The sequence below is a fragment of the Crassostrea angulata genome, chromosome 7 (assembly GCF_025612915.1).
Source record: "Crassostrea angulata isolate pt1a10 chromosome 7, ASM2561291v2, whole genome shotgun sequence".
NCBI lineage: Eukaryota > Metazoa > Mollusca > Bivalvia > Ostreida > Ostreidae > Magallana > Magallana angulata.
In genome coordinates, this window is record NC_069117.1 from 4,597,910 (window position 1) to 4,619,789 (window position 21,880).

Genomic DNA, 21,880 nt, shown 5'->3' on the forward strand with positions numbered 1-21,880 from the left:
GGGTATAGGGCATCCCCTGCCCAAATCTCTATCACAGTGGGTATGGGATATCCCCTGCCCAAATCTCTATCACAGTGGGTATGGGGTATCCCCTGCCCAAATCTTTATCACAGTGGTTATGGGGTATCCCCTGCCCAAATCTCTATCACAGGGGTTATGGGGTATCCCCTGCCCAAATCTCTATCACAGTGGTTATGGGGTATCCCCTGCCCAAATCTTTATCACAGTGGGTAGGGGTATCCCCTGCCCAAATCTCTATCACAGTGGTTATGGGGTATCCCCTGCCCAAATCTCTATCACAGTGGGTATGGGGTATCCCCTGCCCAAATCTTTATCACAGTGGGTATGGGGTATCCCCTGCCCAAATCTCTATCACAGTGGGTATGGGGTATCCCCTGCCCAAATCTTTATCACAGTGGGTATGGGGTATCCCCTGCCCAAATCTTTATCACAGTGGGTATTAGTTTCTAGGTCTCCCTGTTATGCACAATGCCTGTATTATTACTGGAAAATAAAGACTAGGTGAAGAATTCACAAAGTTATATACTCTGCCCTAGTACATGTATTGATATACCTGATATATTACTAAATCTTTAACAGATTTGTATCCTCGAGACTTATTTATACATGTATTATAAAACGCTTAAGATTTGTCATTCACTAAAGAGAAGCTAATGTAAAGAACTTGAAAAAGAAAAGTTTGAGATCAGGAAATTCCCTCTAGAGCTGTAGTGTTTTACACTGAAGACACGCTACTGTCGCATCACTTAATCAATGGGTCTAAAGTACATATCCACTCAATTGTAAGGGAGTAGGTTTGTACTTTCATTATGAACATGGACAATAGGAATTATTTCAGGTTTTGATATTTTATTCCTATTTCTTAGTGTGATATAGCATTAATTGTTTTGTCAGAGAAAATTGAATGTGCATCATATTATAATACAATTGTCCTTGTTACAAGTTAAAATGATATCAACAGATCAAAGAATTTTGAACATGAGGTGTGAATCTAAATCTTTGTAGGATGTACAAGACTTGGAATGTCACACCTTTGCCACCAGCTGTTTTACACAGTTCAGAATTCTGTTTGTGCGGACACTCCTGTCCATCCTCAGGGATACAGTATGTACAGTTTATACAAATTCATGTCCCAGGTTTGATTACTTAACAACGATGTAATGTGGGTTATTTTCTCCGGATCATATCTTAAAAAGCCTCTGCATGCCCTTTTTATGTCTCTTAGCAAAAAAATATGCAAAGACACATTATTTTCCATTAATTAAAGTCATCTTGTTTTAAAATTGCCTCTTAAGAATTTTCATTAATGACCTGTACAAATTTTAGACATTGACTCGGCTGCGTTTGATCTCTCACCTGACTGTGGGCATTCTGATTGGTCTGTTGTACCTGGGGATTGGAAACGAGGCCAGTAAATGGCTGAACAACGCAAGCTTCCTCTTCTTCTGCATGCTCTTCCTAATGTTCACAGCACTGATGCCGACAGTCATGACTTGTGAGTAATTCCTGGTTACTACAATGCAGCCATGTAATATGATTAAAAGTTACTGTACCTGTATTAGAAAGAACCTGATTTTCAGTTATATGTTGATGTCAAAATAAAATCTGTAAATTAACCATAATGTGCTGGAGGATAATTCCTAAGCAGTCTATGTTTGTGTGTTTTAGTTCCCATTGAGATGGCTGTGTTTGTGAGGGAACATCTGAACTACTGGTACAGTGTGAAGGCCTACTACCTGGCAAAGACAATGGCCGACATGCCCTTCCAGGTGGGTGTACACCTGTATAAGTCATAAGCAATTAGACAAATTGGTCTAGAAAAGAGGGTTTGAATGTGCCAATTCCTTTAAACTACAATAAACTTTTATCACAAAATGAATGCATGCTTTTTTTTATATTTGCTCTTTGATACAGAATTAATACCGTAGATTATAGTTTTCATCATGCTTGAATTTTAACCAGTCCAAGATTCCTGTTACTTATTAACCCCTTGGCCCATTTATGTTAACAGATCGTCTTCCCGCTGGTTTACGGCAGCATTGTGTACTGGATGACGTCCCAGCCGAGCGACTTTTCACGGTTCGTCATGTTCCTGACCCTAGCCACACAAACGTCACTGGTGGCCCAGTCGCTCGGACTACTCATTGGGGCAGCCACCTCACTACAGGTAATTTACTCAAACCTAGAGCAAACATTGCACCTTTACAAAGCTAAGTTTAAACACCTATTTTTACACTGTAGACGTTTATGTAAAATCATTAATTTTCATGGGCTAAAATTTTCACATGATTGATACATAATTCTACAGCTTCAAAAAAGAATCAACGATACTGAATGTTTTATTCTTAGTTGGTGGAAATCTAAGCAGCCCTTATTATTTTCCCTTTTTCTGACATATTTACCTTACATGTATTTACCATTTACATCAAATTTAAGATGTTTGCTAACATCTTGTAAAATTAAATCATTGTTTAAAAACAGGTTTTTCTTGACATACACATGATAAGCTTGTATAAAAAATTAAAATACAAAAAACAATGAAGAATTTGAATACCTTAGGTTTTCTTTAGGTAAAAAAATATAATGGTCAATTACTTTCTCACAAGTGTTGCCTTTGATTTTATATGATATTATATAAATAGTGCCTGGTTAGGAGGGTAACTGTTGAAATTGACACCCCGAGACAACCATTGTAAACTGACGTGAAGCGGAGGTTGACAATGGTTTTTGAGGGGTGTCAATTTCAACAGTTACCCTCTCAAACAGGCACTTTTTTTTTTCATTATACTGAATTTCTTAATTTTAAAGAAAATTTTACTGCTTTTATATAGAGATGAAGTGAATTCTACGGTGAACCGTAATTTACGCTCATGAAATATTTCGTTGTGTTACCCGTTGCCAAGTGTGTTGCTTACGCTGAGGGTAATAAAACAGATTACCAACTGCGTCTAATCCAATCAGATTTCAGTATTTAACATGAAAGTATAACAAAAAATTTTGAGATTAGAACATGTAACTGGAGCTACATGTGTTAGACTGTGTTTGTAGGTGTCGGTGTTCCTGGGACCGGTTACAGCCATCCCCATCCTGCTGTTCAGTGGATTCTTTGTCAACTTTGATACAATACCAGTTTACCTCCAGTGGCTTTCATATATATCCTACGTCAGGTATATCAATTTCTTATTCAGCTACATATTAATATAGTGGGTGGCTTAATTCGATAGCATATTGGTGATTTTATCATTGTACATCTGTGCTCTCAATGTTTTTAATATCACCTTTCATCAATATTGATTAATAAAACATGATGCTACATGATGTCACAAAAATGAATTATCCTTATTTAGAATAAATTGTTTAAGACAAAGAAACATATGACCTGCATATATTTGTAAATTTTCTTCGGAGATGAATGATGTACCTGTACCAGATTGAACCTTTTCACTCAAATATGTTTTTGAAACCATTATTTTATCGATGTCTTTATTACCCCCAAACATTGCTTGTTAAATGTAAATATGTCCTTTCCTTGATCTTTGATCATTTGCGCAAGGGACATCATTTATGAGCTTGCTGACAGTACCTCTAGTTTGAGACAGGAACTCTATGATGTTAGGCTTGACCTTTGACCTGTTTTGGTTGTTTTGTAGGTACTCCTTTGAAGGAGTTCTGCAGGCTATATATGGATTTGACAGGGACACTTTGGAGTGTGAGAAACAACCCTGCTACTTCAGTAAACCAGAGGAAATTCTGCAGCAGATGGATGTTCAAGATGCCAAATTCTACATTGACTTCATTGTGCTGTGTGCTTTCTTCGTTATCCTCAGAGTCGGCTGTTACTTCGTACTGAGATGGAGAGTCAAGGCTGAACGATGAGGAACCAAGGGGATTTTTATTCAAGAAAAAATCGAAAAGACAGTGTTGTACAATGGTGATGTATTGTTATTTGACAGAATTGTTTTACATATACATGTATATTAACCTCATGTTTAACAAGATCATTACATTTTGTTTATAATCGGAGGAGAAAGATGTATGTAGCTACAAACACACATATTGAACAATGTTAATTGGTGTGTTTAAATAAGGGTTGGAAAATAAGAAATCAAAGTATACAATAAGGATGAAATATTTAAAAGCTATAAAATACATTCTTGTATTGCCTATGTCTCATCATATTATTGATTATCATCCCAGTAATTGGTTTTTGATAAAAAATAACAAATTTTTGGGGGGGGGGGGGGGGGTTGTCAGCATGAGCTTTATTCATTACATTATATAATTGATTTTTTTTTTCTTTTTGTTAAGATTTCATGAACTGTTAACGAATGGCATATCTTCTAGTCAAGTGCAGTAACACATGATATTGTTTTGAAAAAAAATTGCAAGTGGTAATGATAAGTTATTATCTTATCTTTAATAAAATTCAATTTTCATCTCAAATTTGAAATCATTGTATTAATACATGTTGTATCCATGTTTTACTTCGCTTTGCAATTTGTGTACAGGTCTGTCTCTGTATTACATATGTCAATCAAACGAAGCACTGGCGCGCGAGGCCCATTTTAACCGTCATCATAATCTTGAATAGAATCATGTCTGTAAACTATCTTGTTTATTGTTTATATACATGTGCATGTGTGGTTATTTTGATATTTTTGCAGTGCTTAACATATAACTCTTTTTTAGTTGGAAGATTGGTTAATTTTTTATATTGTTAACTATTGTGTTTTTCTTTATTTTCATTGTTAAGTTATTTTAAATTAAAACTTATTTCTTGGGTTAGCGGAAGAAAGACATATACTCATTGGATCTTTGTTGTTTGTGTATATTTTCTGATAACCAATGATTGTTTGATGATTTTTATTTTGAAATTGATATTGAATTGTAATTGATTAGTTAAGGATATGTCACCATTCAAAAAACATTTATAGTTTAATACTGCATGGCTAATATCACAAAAAGCAATTATTGTAGACGCTAAACAAGGCATGGATTTGTTTACACAACATAACTATCTTGTCATTGTACTCCACTTATTGATTCGATATAGACATCATGTTTTTGTGGTCAGCCGGATTGACTACATGTATTACTTGTCTTTTGATTTTCTAATTATTTGTCATTACTCTCCACATTTCAACCTTACATTCAGTATTATTGCTTCATTTTCATGCTCTTCACCAATTTGATTTATAGTTGATTTTACCACAGATACATACACATTTTTCAGAATGGTTGATTAGAGATTTTACACACTTGATCTACCTTTTAAAGTGACAATGACAATATTTTTATATGCGTATGATGATGTACATGTAGAAGAGAAATCTTTATTTTTTCTTGCTGTATTGATTTGACATTTCGATGATTCTTTCTACATGTATTAACTATTACAATTTAAAGGAGGGCTAGTTTCAAGGGTTGTCAATTTTCCACAGGTTCATAAGGACAGAATTAGGCAGATTTTCTTGAGAATGCACCATTAGTAAGATTTGACTATTTCACGATTTGTTGTTAGGGTGTATGTGAAGAATGAGGGTATCCACAAGTCTTTGACAAAGAAACTGTAGTTTTCCAAATCAAGAGTAGCTTAGAATTCTTTTTTCGATCTGCTGCTTTTATGCCAGTCAGTGTGTCTTAGTTCAGGAAATAGAATGATATCTACACTTTTAGATTGTAGCTGTTAGTTGAATTAAGCCTGCTTCCATGTGTTGAGCTTGGAATATAACTCAAAATAACAAACTCCCTGAAGCAGCTTGTGATACATACACACCTTTACTTTTTTCATCTGAGTGTTGTCTGTGATAACAAAAACTGTTATAAAGTGCAATCTTTTTATAAGGTTTCTTTTGTTTATTTTCAACTTGAAATCATTGTTTTCAGCAAATGTTGAAATCTGTTAATGTTAACAGGTCATTTAGAAGTGCTTTTGAGTTAAGACAGTGGTTCTCTGAGAACTGGATATTGAAAAAAATTCTGTATTTTGTCTTTTCAAATAAAATGATAATAATGAAATATGATGTTGTCATATTTTGAGAAGATCTAACTTCCATACTTGTGATGGATGACTATTGAGATGTTACTTTTATGTACTGGAAATAGATACAGCAAAACTTGTTTAGTAATTTCGGATATATATATAGTGAAGTTTTATTAAGTTCCTGGCAAAATTCATAACAAATCCTAGCATTTTTTAATGCTATAACAAATGTGGTTATACAGATGCAGGGTATTGATTTTGAGTCCCGTAGACAGAAAAATAACAAACTTAACACCTTTTGCAGCTAATTCAAATTGGTTTATAATTTTAAAACTTAGGATACCAATTGACACAGTTGTTTGGAATATTACATAAATCCTTCAATTTTTCATTCGATTATTTTAGGTTTCCAAAGAGAATTTTATTTTATGCTTTAATTAGCAGAAAACAAAAAACATTAAGTAGTGGAAATGAACAATCCCCTGCTGCATCAAGTTCTGAGGATAAATAGTTAAAAGTTACTTCAGGTAACTCCAAATAATGGGGATGAACTCTGAGAAACTATATCAAGCAATGGTGATGAACAGTAAAAGTTTACATCAAGTCAGATTATGAACACTGCAATGTAACATCAAGTATTGATAATGAAAAGTGAGATGTAACATCAAGTATTGATGATGGCCAGTGAGATATAACATCAAGTACTGATCGTGAACAGTGAGATGTAACATCAAGTACTGGGGATGGCCAGTGAGATGTAACATCCAAGTACTGGTGATGAATAGTGAGATGTAACATCAAGTATTGATGATGGCCAGTGAGATGTAACATCAAGTCCTGGTGATGAACAGTGAGATGTAACATCAAGTACTGATGGTGAACAGTGAGATGTAACATCAAGTACTGGTGATGGCCAGTGAGATGTAACATGAAGTACTGGTGATGAATAGTGAGATGTAACATCAAGGTCTGATGGTGAACAGTGAGATGAAACATCAAGTACTGGTGATGGCCAGTGAGATGTAACATCAAGTCCTGGTGATGAACAGTGAGATGTAACATCAAGTACTGATGGTGAACAGTGAGATGTAACATCAAGTACTGGTGATGGCCAGTGACATGTAACATGAAGTACTGGTGATGAATAGTGAGATGTAACATCAAGTATTCAAGATGGCCAGTGAGATGTAACATCAAGTACTGGTGATGAACAGTGAGATGTAACATCAAGTATTGATAATGAACAGTGAGATGTAACATCAAGTACTGGTGATGAACAGTGAGATGTAACATCAAATATTGATGATGAATAGTGAGATGTAACATGAAGTACTGATGGTGAACAGTGAGATGTAACATCAAGTACTGGTGATGAACAGTGAGATGTAACATCAAGTACTGGTGATGGCCAGTGAGATGTAACATCAAGTATTGATGATGGACAGAGAGATGTAACATCAAGTACTGATGGTGAACAGTGAGATGTAATATCAAATATTGATGATGAATAGTGAGATGTAACATCAAGGTCTGATGGTGAACAGTGAGATGAAACATCAAGTACTGGTGATGGCCAGTGAGATGTAACATCAAGTCCTGGTGATGAACAGTGAGATGTAACATCAAGTACTGATGGTGAACAGTGAGATGTAACATCAAGTACTGGTGATGGCCAGTGACATGTAACATGAAGTACTGGTGATGAATAGTGAGATGTAACATCAAGTATTCAAGATGGCCAGTGAGATGTAACATCAAGTACTGGTGATGAACAGTGAGATGTAACATCAAGTATTGATAATGAACAGTGAGATGTAACATCAAGTACTGGTGATGAACAGTGAGATGTAACATCAAATATTGATGATGAATAGTGAGATGTAACATGAAGTACTGATGGTGAACAGTGAGATGTAACATCAAGTACTGGTGATGAACAGTGAGATGTAACATCAAGTACTGGTGATGGCCAGTGAGATGTAACATCAAGTATTGATGATGGACAGAGAGATGTAACATCAAGTACTGATGGTGAACAGTGAGATGTAATATCAAATATTGATGATGAATAGTGAGATGTAACATCAAGGTCTCATGGTGAACAGTGAGATGAAACATCAAGTACTGGTGATGAACAGTGAGATGAAACATCAATTGTGATGAACAGTGAGATATAACATCAGGTACTGGAATGTTCAATAAGGAACTTGTTATGAACAGTTAGAGGGAAAATATAGTACTGATGATGTTACATCTAGTACTGATGATGGACATGAGAGGCAACATCAAGCACTGATGATAGACAGTGAGATTTATCATTAGGAATGGGTTATAAACAGTGAGATGCAAAATCAAGTACTGATGATAAACAGTGAGATGCAACATCAAGTATTAGTGATGAACAGTGAGATGCAACATCAAGTATTAGTGATGAACAGTGAGATGTAACATCAAGTACTAGTGATGAACAGTGAGATGTAACATCAGGTACTGATAATGAACAGTGAGATGTAACATCAACAATTAATGATGAACAGTGAGATGTAACATCAAGTATTGATGATGAACAGTTAGATATAACATCAAGTACTGGTGATGAGCAGTAAAATGTAACATCAAGTACTGATGATGAACAGTGAGATGTAACATCAAGTACTGGTGATGGCCAGTGAGATGTAACATCAATCACTGGTGATGAATAGTGAGATATAACATCAAGTACTGGTGATGACCAGTGAGATGTAACATCAAGTATTGATGATGGCCAGTGAAATTTAACATTTATATACTGGTGATGAACAGTGAGATGTAACATCAAGTACTGGAATGGACAGTAAAAATTTATATCAAGTACTGATGATGGACAGAGAGATGTAACATCAAGTACTGGTGATGGCCAGTAAGATGTAACATCAAGTCCTGGTGATGAACAGTGAGATGTAACATCAAGTACTGATGGTGAACAGTGAGATGTAACATCAAGTACTGGTGATGGCCAGTTAGATGTAACATCAAGTAGTGGTGATGGCCAGTGAGATGTAACATCAAGTATTGATGATGGACAGAGAGATGTAACATTAAGTACTGGTGATGAACAGTGAGATGTAACATCAAGTACTGGTGATTAGCAGCGAGATGCAACATCAATACTGGTGATGGCTTGAGAGATGTATCATCAAATTCTTGTGATTAACTGTGAGATATGACATTTGGAACTGGTTATGAACAGTGAGATGAAACATCTTTGGGTGTCATTTTTAACTGTTACCCTTCCAAACAGGCACTTTTTATATATTGGTGATGAACAGTGATATAATACATTAAGTAAAGGTAATGAACTTTGGGATGTTACAGCAAGTACTAGTGATGGATATTGATAGATGTACAATCAAGTACTGGTGATAATTGTGAGAAATAATTTAAAGTGCTGGGAATAATTGCGAGATGTTACTTAAAATGCTTGAACTAAGCCTATAGTGCACACTATCACATTAATAATGAATGTTCCTGGTGCAATAATATTTTCATCACTGGTTCAAAGGCAAGACATTGGACTTTTTTTTCAAATATACCCTGGTAGTTCTTTAGTATGTGTTTTATCAAAATGCACAACCAAAACTGGTCCACGAAATTAGTGGTTTTAATTCACTATTTCTTGACTGCTGCTGGAAAGCTTATCAGGTCCTGTATAAAGAAGTATATGTATACAAGAACCTCCTACATCAGAGAGGCTTCTCAAACACCTGTATATGTATACAAGAACCTCCTACACCTGAGAAGCTTCTCAAACACCTGTATAAGTATACAAGAACCTCCTACACTTGAGAGAGGCTTCTCAAACACCTGTATATGTATCCTCGGAGGTCCATGAGTCGTTACCCTAAGAATGTCTTCCACTTTAATCACTTAATGAAAATTTTGACACTAAATTATTAATAGCATATCTAAAGTACATCTATTTCTTAGTAAAACTTTACACTGTATTCATTATTTTTTATTTGATAAACAAATAAGTGAGCAGTCTAAGCAACAATGAAGCGGAGACAGCTATTTTGAAAACTGGTCCTAGAGTCGTGACGTCAGATATAAACAAAACTATGAGGCCAAAACAATCTAAACATTAGTTAATAATGGACAATAGTGCTAACAATAACGAATTGCACAATATAGCAAATTATGAAAATAAATTATAAATATTTTATAACAAATTGAACAATATAGCCTAATAAACCGAAACACATTAACATCTGACGCTTTAAAAAAAAACTGTAGTCTCTGGGTCAACTTTATTGATGCCTTTTTCACTGAAATTTTCATGTTCTTTAACCATTTTGTATGCATTTGTGAAATGTGTTGGGGAATACATTCTGTTATTGTTTCTTTTTGGAAACGGGATTAACCTAACAATAACACAAAACAAACTTCAAATGGTATAAGGAACTTTACTTCTCGTAACTTAAAATTATCCTTGTTTAGCCTTGAATATTTAAATCAGATCACATGAATTTCATTGACTGGATGTCAAGAAAAGAGAAAACCGCTGTTATATTCTTAAATTTTAGGTTTAGACAAGTATTTGGCCATTTTCATCTGTAACTTTATTTGGGAATAAGAAATCTCAGCAATAGTTGAAAATAAAATTTGAAATAAAAAATGTTACCTTTTTTGATCGCATTATCGGCTGATGTATAGTAAGAAGTGATGTCACATATCGTAGTAATTTTTTTTTTTCACGAAATGCCTAGCCTAGAACCTAATCTCGAGAAATACGCGGAGAAAACAAAAGGGACACGACTCAGGGACCGTAGCGAATTTAGGACCTTCGACGATATACAAGAACCTCCTTCACTTTAGAGGCTTCTCAAACACCTGCATATGTATACAAGAACCTCCTACATCTGAGAGGCTTCTCAATCACCTGTATATGTATACAGGAACCTCCTACACTTGAGAGGCTTCTCTAACACCTGTATATGTATACAAGAACCTCCTACACTTGATAGGCTTCTCAAACACCTGTTTATGTATACAGGAACCTCCTACACTTGAGCGGCCTCTCCAACACCTGTATATGTATAAAAGGCTTCTCAAACACCTGTATAAGTATACAAGAACCTCCTACATCTGAGAGGCTTCTCAAACACCTGTATATGTATACAAGAATCTCCTACACTTGAGCGGCTTCTCAAACACCTGTATATGTATACAAAAACCTCCTACATCTGAGAGGCTTCTCTAACACCTGTATATGTATACAGGAATCTCCTACACATAGAGAGGCTTCTCAAAAACCTGTTTATGTATACAAGAACCTCCTACACTTGAGAGGCTTCTCAAACACCTGTATATGTATACAAGGCTTCTTAAACACCTGTATATGTATACAAGGCTTCTCAAACACCTGTATAAGTATACAAGAACCTCTTACATCTGAGAGGCTTCTCAAACACCTGTATATGTATACAAGAACCTCCTCCACTTGATAGGCTTCTCAAACACCTGTATATGTATACAGGAACCTCCTACACTTGAGCAGCTTCTCAAACACCTGTATATGTATACAAGGCTTCTCAAACACCTGTATAAGTATACAAGAACCTCCTACACTTGAGAGGCTTCTCAAACACCTGTATATGTATACAGGAACCTCCTACACTTGAGAGGCTTCTCAAACACCTGTATATGTATACAAGAACCTCCTACACTTGTGAGGCTTCTTAAACACCTGTATAAGTATACAAGAACCTCCTACACTTGAGAGGCTTCTCAAACACCTGTATATGTATACAAGAACCTCATACACTTGAGAGGCTTCTCAAACACCTGTATATGTATACAAGAACCTCCTACATCTGAGAGGCTTCTCAAACACCTGTATATGTATACAGGAATCTTCTACACCTGAGAGGCTTCTCAAACACCTGTATAAGTATACAAGAACCTCCTACACCTGAGAGGCTTCTCTAACACCTGTATATGTATACAAGAACCTCCTACACTTGAGAGGCTTCTCTAACACCTGTTTATGTATACAAGAACCTCCTACACCTGAGAGGCTTCTCAAACACCTGTATAAGTATACAAGAACCTCCTACACCTGAGAGGTTTCTCTAACACCTGTATATGTATACAAGAACCTCCTACAATTGAGAGGCTTCTCAAACACCTGTATATATACAAGAACCTCCTACACTTGAGAGGCTTCTCAAACACCTGTATATATATACAAGAACCTCCTACACTTGAGAGGCTTCTCAAACACCTGTATATGTATACAAGAACCTCCTACATCTGAGAGGCTTTTCTAACACCTTTATATGTATACAAGAACCTCCTACACTTGAGAGGCTTCTCAAACACCTGTATAAGTATATAAGAACCTCCTACACCTGAGAGGCTTCTCAAACACCTGTATATATATACAAGACTTCTCAAACACCTGTATATGTATACAAGAACCTCCTACACTTGAGAGGCTTCTCACACATCTGTATATGTATACAAGAACCTCCTACAGTTGCCAGGCTTCTCAAACACCTGTATAAGTATACAAGAACCTCCTACACCTGAGAGGCTTCTCAAACACCTGTTTATGTATACAAGGCTTCTCAAACACCTGTATATGTATCCAAGAACCTCCCACACCTGAGAGGCTTCTCAAACACCTGTATAAGTATACAAGAACCTCCTACATCTGAGAGGCTTCTCAAACATCTGTATATGTATACAAGAACCTCCTACACTTGAGAGGCTTCTCAAACACCTGTATATGTATACAAGAACCTCCTACACTTGAGAGGCTTCTCAAACACCTGTATAAGTATACAGGAACCTCCTACACCTGAGAGGCTTCTCAAACACCTGTATAGTGGCTTTGTTTATCTGTGATAACACTGAAACACATTTGAAAATAAATGTTTATTGCATTTCAACAATTGGTTATGTACTTTCAGAACAACAGGTTTTTTAACAAAGAGCTTGGCCAGGCAACCATCAATTGAAAGTTTCATTTGACAAACACATTAGTGACAATACCATCCTGTGGAATTGATGTATAAACTAAAAACAGTCATTAGTACAAGTGCATGTTCAGACACACTTAGATTACTTGATAAACAAGATTCTTGTCCCAGATATAACTGTATAAGTCATACAAATACTTATGTATAATACTGAAGGAAAACTTTCAATCATTTAACAAATGTAAACTGTAGAAAAGACAATGATTGCAAAGGAATCCTTATGCTCTGGCCAATACAAAATGAAAAACAGCACCGGTTGTGCCTACATTTGAAATAACATATTAAAGCAAATCAACATACATACATGTAACAATCTTGGGAACACCTTTTTTATTTAACACTGGATTGCCAGTCTGATGCTGTATAATACATGGTTGGTCCAGGCCATTTCACAGGTTTTACATGAATGCATTCCTTTTCTTTGTTTTCCTATCGTTAGTCTTTCAAAAATGTGGAACAATCACAGCCTCACTCTGGCCCCATTTTCATCCGTTTAGATGGGGGTTCCCTCTATTGTCACTCTGGCTCCGTTTTGATCCGTTTAGATAGGGGTTCATTTGACTGTTCCTTTTTCCCCTTGGAGAGCCACTTCATCATCAGATTACTGCTCGGGGTAGACTTGGGCTTCCTGTGGCAAGTAAAGAAACACATAGATCAGTCCAAACCTCGGAACTACTCACAAAAATATGTGATCTGTATGTTTGGTACAGAGTAATAGACTTATGAAATGTCTATAGATTTGATAGTCTGTTGCTATAGGGGTACTTAACATGCTTGAGGTTTGTTCGATCTTTGTTATGTGGTAATACACTTACGTGAGATCTATAGGTTTGTTCAGTCAGTGTTATGTGGTAATACACTTACGTGAGATCTATAGGTTTGTTTGCTCTTTGTTATGTGGTAATACACTTACGTGAGATCTATAGGTTTGGTACAGTCTGTGTTTTGTGGTAATACACTTACGTGAGATCTATAGGTTTGTTCAGTCTTTGTTATGTGGTAATACACTTACGTGAGATCTATAGCTTTGTTCAGTCTGTGTTATGTGGTAATACACTTACGTGAGATCTATAGGTTTGTTCAGTCTTTGTTATGTGGTAATACACTTACGGGAGATCTATAGGTTTGTTCAGTCTTTGTTATGTGGTAATACACTTACGTGAGATCTATAGGTTTGTTCAGTCTTTGTTATGTGGTAATACACTTACGTGAGATCTATAGGTTTGTTCAGTCTGTGTTATGTGGTAATACACTTACGTGAGATCTATAGGTTTATGTGGTAATACACTTACGCGAGATCTATAGGTTTGTTCAGTCTTTGTTATGTGGTAATACACTTACGTGAGATCTATTGGTTTGTTCAGTCTTTGTTATGTGGTAATACACTTACGTGAGATCTATTGGTTTGTTCAGTCTTTGTTATGTGGTAATACACTTACGTGAGATCTATAGGTTTGTTCAGTCTTTGTTATGTGGTAATACACTTACGTGAGATCTATAGGTTTGTTCAGTCTTTGTTATGTGGTAATACACTTACGTGAGATCTATAGATTTGTTCAGTCTGTGTTTTGTGGTAATACACTTACGTGAGATCTATAGGTTTGTTCAGTCTGTGTTTTGTGGTAATACACTTACGTGAGATCTATAGGTTTGGTACAGTCTGTGTTTTGTGGTAATACACTTACGTGAGATCTATAGGTTTGGTACAGTCTTTGTTATGTGGTAATACACTTACGTGAGATCTATAGGTTTGGTACAGTCTGTGTTATGTGGTAATACACTTACGTGAGATCTATAGGTTTGGTACAGTCTGTATTTTGTGGTAATACACTTACGTGAGATCTATAGGTTTGGTACAGTCTGTGTTATGTGGTAATACACTTACGTGAGATCTATAGGTTTGGTGCAGTCTGGACTCTTGTTCCTGGAATTGTTCACTATGTCAGATACTGGATGCATCTGAATTTCTTCAGTGGCTCTGATATTCTTGACAGCCTTAAAGAGATAAATCAAAATTCTGTAAACATACCTCTTAAAGGTGTTTCCAAACTACTAGTATTCAATTTCAAACAATGAAAACACTCAGTAATCTGGGATATAAATTTACATTCATACGTATACTAGATATTTCTGAAGTGCCTAAGAACACAGTCAAGAACAATCAGACTTGTACCTTTTCCAGTGGAACATTCTCCGAGTCTAACCATTCTTGAACTTCTTTGTCGGTCAGCAATAAAGCCTGAAAATAAATCATGAGGCTCTCAATATTCAAAAGAACTCAACAAATTTTCTCTATCAAAGTTTCATACGGGTAAAATATGCATACTAATTATACTTTCATGTTAAATACTGAAATCTGATTGGTTCAGACACAGTTTATAATCCATTCTATTACTCTCAGCGTTTGCAACACACTTGGCAACTGATAACAAGAATTGTTACATGCGCGTAAATTATGCAAATACAGTTCGCAGTAGAATTCATGTCATTCATTTTTTTTTTTTTATTAAAACTTGACATTCAGTATCATTAAATAAAATTTTTATTTAATATGTTCCATGCTCTATGCACTCTACAGATTTCTGGTTCCAAGACTTACTGGCATTCTGTGGTGGACTTTCATCATTGCCGGTGAAGACTCGACAGTGATAACGCTATAGGAGAGGACTGGAGGAGAGCCCTGTAATACAGACAGGAGTCATTTGTTGTTTTTTAAATAGAAAGGGGCCTGTGGCATCAGAATCAGGTAAAACCAGCATTTGGTCATTTGGGAAAAACTAGCATAGTATATATCGATTATGGGCTATAAAGCTATAAAACATGAAGGCCCTGAGACACTCACATCACTGGATTTCCAGACATCAAACACCCCCGCCATTGTCATCAGTCTCTTTGTTTCACCCCCTCCTGCAAAGAATGATAAAACACACGTTAAAAACATCTGTCCAACATCTGCAGCTACCTCACATGTTGACCAATATAATAGTTGTGAACATCTTTTGTTAATGATCTTAAACTATCTAGTCTGACTTGTAAGGTTACGGTATCTTGGATAGTTCGAATGTTAAGACTTAGTAGGTAAATTAAAGTTGTAGGAAGAACAAAATACTATAACCTTCATTGTGGGTGTACAGATAAATGCACATAATTTCTTAATGTTAATGAATATGCATACAATGTATATTTTTCATACTTGAAAATTCATAGCTATAGAGAATGTAAACTTATCTCCAACATTAATAGCCATTGGAAGATATGGTCTCAAAACATCTTCCAGCTCAGGCAAGATACATGTAAGTACAATGAACTAAGGATCTTTTAAAAGTTCTAAAGAAAAGTCAACATGCAATGTGCTTTAACTGATAGAAGATAACTGCTGACCTGTGTGTGCCTGGTGGTCTTTATCAGTTCCATTAAGTTCTGTCTTTATTTCTTTTTTCAACAATACATCAGCAGGATTAAGGGAACTTGTGTCTGCTGGACATTCACTGCCTCCTTCCTGTTCCAAGTTTTCTTTTTCTTCTTTTACAATGCCCAGATTGGAGTCTCTCTCCGATTTTACACTAACCCCGTTTTCTTCTTTCTTGACTTTCAGACAGGAAGAGTTAGTTTCTCTTTCATCAGTGTCCTTTTTGTCAGGAAAATAAATAAAGTAGGGCTGTTTCTTTGCCTGGTCCCTCTTCCACTCAAAAAATCTGAAGAATGGGGAAAAAAACTGGATGAAAAATAAGAAATTACATACATATTTAATATACTTCAGCACTGACTTCTACAGCTAATATAATCTGTTTAAACCTCAGTGAACCTGTATGTGAGATAAGACATGGACATTGAATTCCCTCTGATTCACTTACCCATCGGCCAGCACCACACATCGCCGCCCTCGCTGCAGTGGAACCTTGTAAGTCGGTTTCTCCAGCATGCTCTCGGAACGACAGTTGTTGGTTTCATAGCTAACCTTTTTTGGGGATCCTTTGTGCCAGGAAGGGATCAGTCCCCACTGCATGGGCTGAACCACCCTCTCTGTGGACACTGCATCATCCTCTGTACCAAATCTATGATGACTGGAGATGATAACTGGTCTAAAAAACACATGCTCTAGTCATTAGCAAACATGCAATTAAAACATCATTCCTTAAATGCACATAATTTATAGTCACAGATAGATACATGTATAAATATCCAATTCTTCTTTTTTGGGGGGGGGGGGGGCTTACCAAAAGACACTTTTATCATTTAGTGTTAAGCTTATTCTTGAAATATGACATTAACACCAATAGTTAGTTTCAATGTGGTGCGAAGCTCTCCATCTATTTCTTAAAGATTTTTATCAACATTCTTTCGGGACATTTGTCAGACTTACGTATGGGCCCCTGGAGCCACATTGTGACTGGGGTAATATTTCTGACCCCCAGGTGGGTCCCTCCACTGAGGCTCCTGTCTGCCCCCACTGTGACTGCTGTAGCTACATGACCGGCAGATCTCATCAGGGGCCAGGGTACTGAAACCAGAATAAGGTGGCTAGAATCACAATACATATGGATAGTGCCTGCTAGAATCACAATATATGTGTATAATGGCTGTTTGAATCTCCAAATATTGTGAATAGTGGCTGCTTGAATCACAATACATGTTGATATTGGCTGCTAGAATCACAATGAAAGTGTATAGTGGCTGCTAGATTCACAATAAATATGGATAGTGGCTGCTAGAATCACAATACATGTGGACAGTGGCTGCTAGATTCACAATAAATGTGGATTGTGGCTGCTAGATTCACAATAAATATGGATAGTGGCTGCTAGAATCACAATATATGTGGATTGTGGTGCTAGATTCATAATAAGTGGATAGTGGCTGCTTGAATCAGAATAAATGTGGATGGTGGCTGCTAGAAACACAATTATATATATATACATATTGATGTTAAAAATAGGAGATTCATGGGCTCTATTACTAACCTAAACAACAGTTTATTTGACCCAAATATATATTGCTACCTAGCTTAACTACAGTCAAACTTCATGATCTAGATGGGTCTCTTAAAAAACTTGGATATCCAAGTATTCGAGATATCGAGGGTAAAATACTTAAAAATAAGTGGTCGGGACTTACAAATCACTTCAACATATCCATTGTATTTGGGATATCAGTTCAAGTGTATATCAAATACAATACAATGGTATGACAGAAATGGATTTTATGTTCTTTTTGAGAATTGTTTTGTTAATTGTTTTCATTTTTATGATGAATTTTGACCCCATTAGGATTCTTTCAGACCTCTGGGGGAATCATGGGTTTAAATAAAATAAAATCCATGAATTATAAAGAAGTTTTTGCAACAGTTTGGATATTAAAGATGGGTTCGTTCAAGAGAGGTTAAAAAAAACAATCAACAACCTTTTCAGTCAGTTCCAATCATCTCCCTTGCCAATCTGTGTCTGAAGTTTAATTACTGCTCTAGAGAAATGAGCTGACTATCACCTTAAATGGATATATATATATAAGAAAACCTAGTTACTTTGAAAATCAATTTATGCCATCCATTGTTGAATAACAATGGGCAAACTGTATCAGATATTTGGAGGCTGCCATTGACAGGCCTCTCAAGCCATTGATTGGGCAACAGCTAATAACCAGCTACACATAACACTGATGGCAAAAGCAGACAGTAACATTACACTTATCTCTAAGCAAGGAAGAATCGGGAGAAAATTAGTTTATCGCCAATTACTGACCAGTTATCTTTACAGTGATAATTACCACATCTTACTTTCAGTGTTTACACTACAATATTTAACAAATATCTTCAACTGTAAATTTATTTCTATTTCGGTTATCTAAAGCATGTATCTCAAGACTACTCCCCAATCTAAACATCCCAAGGAGAGCACGCTGTCTATCATACCCACTTTAAGAGGAAACCCATGTAACCAGGGGGAGCTGGGGCTCTGATGTACAGATTTATGTCAGATAAAAATGGAAATATACTCCTATATATAAGATAAAAAACAGTAGCAATATAACAGCACTTCCTTTCTCCTTCATACATGTTCTATTGTTTACCTGTCTTGGGGAATATAAAGCATACCAACTTTTCTAGCACTTTTACATCTAAGTGATGGGTGCTTCAGAGATTGTGATTCTTTGCACTTTCCACATAATTACTGCTCCTGCATGACCCAATTTTATTGACCTTGACAGAGACAGAGACCTTGACCCATGATTACTTATTGTCTACCATTATTCAAAAATCAAATAAAGGAGTTGTGATTAAAATAATGATCTTGGGTTTTTGGAATGAATCATTCTCAACAGTGATGGTCATCTCTGTCAGGTCTCAATCAGATATATGACATCATAATTTGACAACCACATGATGTATCAATACAAGAGAGTACAAACTATAAGGAACAGTCGGTTCTTATTGTTAGTCAATATAAATCAACCATCACCAACTTTCTCTGAACTATTGAAATATTAATCCTTTTAAGCTAAGACAGCTCAACTGCCCAACATATTTTTTGAACCTGTTATTTCATCTGAACTACCATTCCTTCATCACAGTAGGAATTCTGACCCAGATTTAATTCTTATCAGTTATTACCAGTAGTTTTTGAAGGATTTTATTAATGATAACGGAATGATAACTTTACACTACATCAATTGCAATGGAACCAAATCTTCCAGTGGGGTGTATATAAACAATCCCTTGTACATCAAATACAGCACAATTATACACATTGCTTTCTAAGTTGCTCTCTCATCATCAAAGTTCTCCAGCCCAATTACTTTGATGATTTCAAGATAATCAGTGCAAGCATCACAATGGATTATCTGCTGTATTCTTTTATGCATGTAACAAAGCTTTGGAATGCTGAATACAAAACAGTGCTTACAGACTTCATTATAACTGACTTTGTCTGAGTATCTGGAAGCTAAAAGGGTTCAAACATATATTCTCAGCTTCAGTACACTTAAATTAAGCCTAGCTGAATGTGTCATTATACCCGAGACGGTTGACCTAGAAAAGAAGAGGGTCATCTATAGTACCATTACATTGGTAACCTTCATCTGAAATTGGAGGACGAGCAGAAGTTCTAAGGAGAGAGATCACAAAGGACACAAATTAAACAGGGGACATTACCCAAATAATCAGATGAAATATAACTAACTGTACCATAAGAATTCAGTCAATTCCATTATACAGAAACATAGCCTGATATTTCAAATTGTTTTTCTTAAATAAATTAATGTTACACTGCACTTCTTAAAAATGGACAATGCATGTGAACAACCAATGAAAATGGCTCAGGGTTCATTCAACTGGTTTGAGGTCTATTTAGTTGGCGAAAAAAATTCTAAAAATAACATTTTATGAACTGAAAAAATCATTATACATTTAAACTCATCATATTTTGGTTTGCTGGTGTATCTTGTAATCAACCTTATCTCTGTTTAGCAACACACTCATATAAATAATTAGATTACTAACAAGATATCTGTGAGCCAATGCTCACTAGTGAGTAGTGATACCCCCGCCCTGATGTGAATATACAAAATAAGCATAGGCAACATTCAACAACAAGTTGACATTAAATTTGGTAAAAAAAAAAAAAAAAAAAAATCCCACCATGTGGCATGCCATAACAAATGGTGTGTTAAAATTTCAAGCATATGATATGCCATTTATAGTTGCTGCGAAACCATTGACAACAATTTAGACAAAAAATAAAATTGTCATTTAACAGGAAGTTGATGGCTTATTGGTCCATTAACGAACCCCATCATATGGCAAAATTTGGTTGAAAATTTAGGCCAAAAAAACAGTCATCATTTAATTAATAACAGGTAGTTGATGTCTGATTGGTAAAAAATGAATCTCACCATATATGGCATTTCTTAACACAGTGTGTTAAAATTTCAGGCATCTGTGATAAATAGTTGCTGAGATATCTTTAAAAAAAAATCTGTTACAGACAGTGGGTGGGGCAATAGGCTATTCCGTTTATATTTTTATACCACTTGTAAGATCGTTGTCACTATAAATGAAAAATAATTGCAGGTCTGTATATAACTCCCTGTTTGAGAAAATATCAAACATTGCTACAATATGTTTAAAAAATAAGGTTAATCTATCCAAAACTAACACAATTTTTTGTGCACCATAATTGCAGTTTTTACTATTGAAGGCACTGTCACCGAGCTCCCAACTCGGCTCTCCGAATTATTTCAGACCGCGAGATACAGACCTGCAACTAAATAATAGAAATTTCCTTCTCTTGGCTTACAAAGTTTATCATGTTAGGGAATAGATATCTTATAGGGCCTGCTGTGTGTAAAGCTTTGTTATTCCTTTGACTGGATTACAGTCCTGGATAGGTCCTTTCTAAAATGACAGGTGGGGCACCAATGTTTAAATTACCTATGACATGCAATGATATTTCATACAAAGAAAGTTCAATATACCATGCAGTCCTCCCGCACATGATACGCTTTGCTACTGTGTAGGATCGAAGGATTACTCATCAAATTCAATGATTCACCGTCCCAATCAGTCAGCGTATGAAAATTTCCCGCCAAATTTACTTTCCATAAACTGACCCAATCAATCTTGATGAAAATAGCGCTAGAAAAACAAAAAGTTCTGTCATCATTCTATGCCATGTGTTCTGATTTCAAATATTGACATATATATTTACAAAAACACCAAAATGTCCATCTCACTTGTTTGTTGACTTCGCCCACGTGTTTATTCCCGAAGCCTAGCACAGATATAAAATGAATTGTGATTGGTTTACTCAATTCGCGACCTTGTCACGTGTTATTGCATGTCGGATCAGTGGAAAATGTC

At 35.8% G+C, this 21,880-nt stretch overlaps 2 protein-coding genes across 3 annotated transcripts in view; one reads left to right on the forward strand and one right to left on the reverse strand.

Annotated features, from left to right (window-relative positions):
- The window catches only part of LOC128157379 (uncharacterized), a 46,568-nt gene extending 40,529 nt beyond the window's left edge, over window positions 1-6,039 (forward strand). Inside the window, exons 45-50 of the mRNA XM_052819895.1 lie at window positions 1,027-1,125; window positions 1,348-1,516; window positions 1,690-1,790; window positions 2,033-2,188; window positions 3,070-3,188; window positions 3,672-6,039. Coding sequence (XP_052675855.1) covers window positions 1,027-1,125; window positions 1,348-1,516; window positions 1,690-1,790; window positions 2,033-2,188; window positions 3,070-3,188; window positions 3,672-3,897 — 870 coding nt within the window. The 3' untranslated portion in view covers window positions 3,898-6,039. The remainder of the gene's footprint in view (window positions 1-1,026; window positions 1,126-1,347; window positions 1,517-1,689; window positions 1,791-2,032; window positions 2,189-3,069; window positions 3,189-3,671) is intronic.
- Window positions 6,040-12,903: 6,864 nt separating this feature from the next.
- Window positions 12,904-21,880, reverse strand: LOC128192669 (abasic site processing protein HMCES-like). 2 transcript variants are annotated; one of them, XM_052865543.1, is made up of 10 exons: window positions 21,754-21,880; window positions 21,496-21,655; window positions 17,390-17,527; window positions 16,881-17,108; window positions 16,408-16,721; window positions 15,869-15,933; window positions 15,626-15,706; window positions 15,200-15,265; window positions 14,912-15,021; window positions 12,904-13,654 (listed from the first exon to the last, which is right to left on the reverse strand). In XM_052865543.1, exons 2-10 carry the CDS (start codon window positions 21,513-21,515, stop codon window positions 13,543-13,545), a joined length of 1,134 nt encoding a protein of 377 aa, XP_052721503.1. In that variant the 5' UTR covers window positions 21,516-21,655; window positions 21,754-21,880; the 3' UTR covers window positions 12,904-13,542. The 2 variants fall into 2 exon arrangements, with proteins under 2 accessions (XP_052721503.1, XP_052721504.1); XM_052865544.1 differs by having other exon boundaries at window positions 21,496-21,673; window positions 21,754-21,817.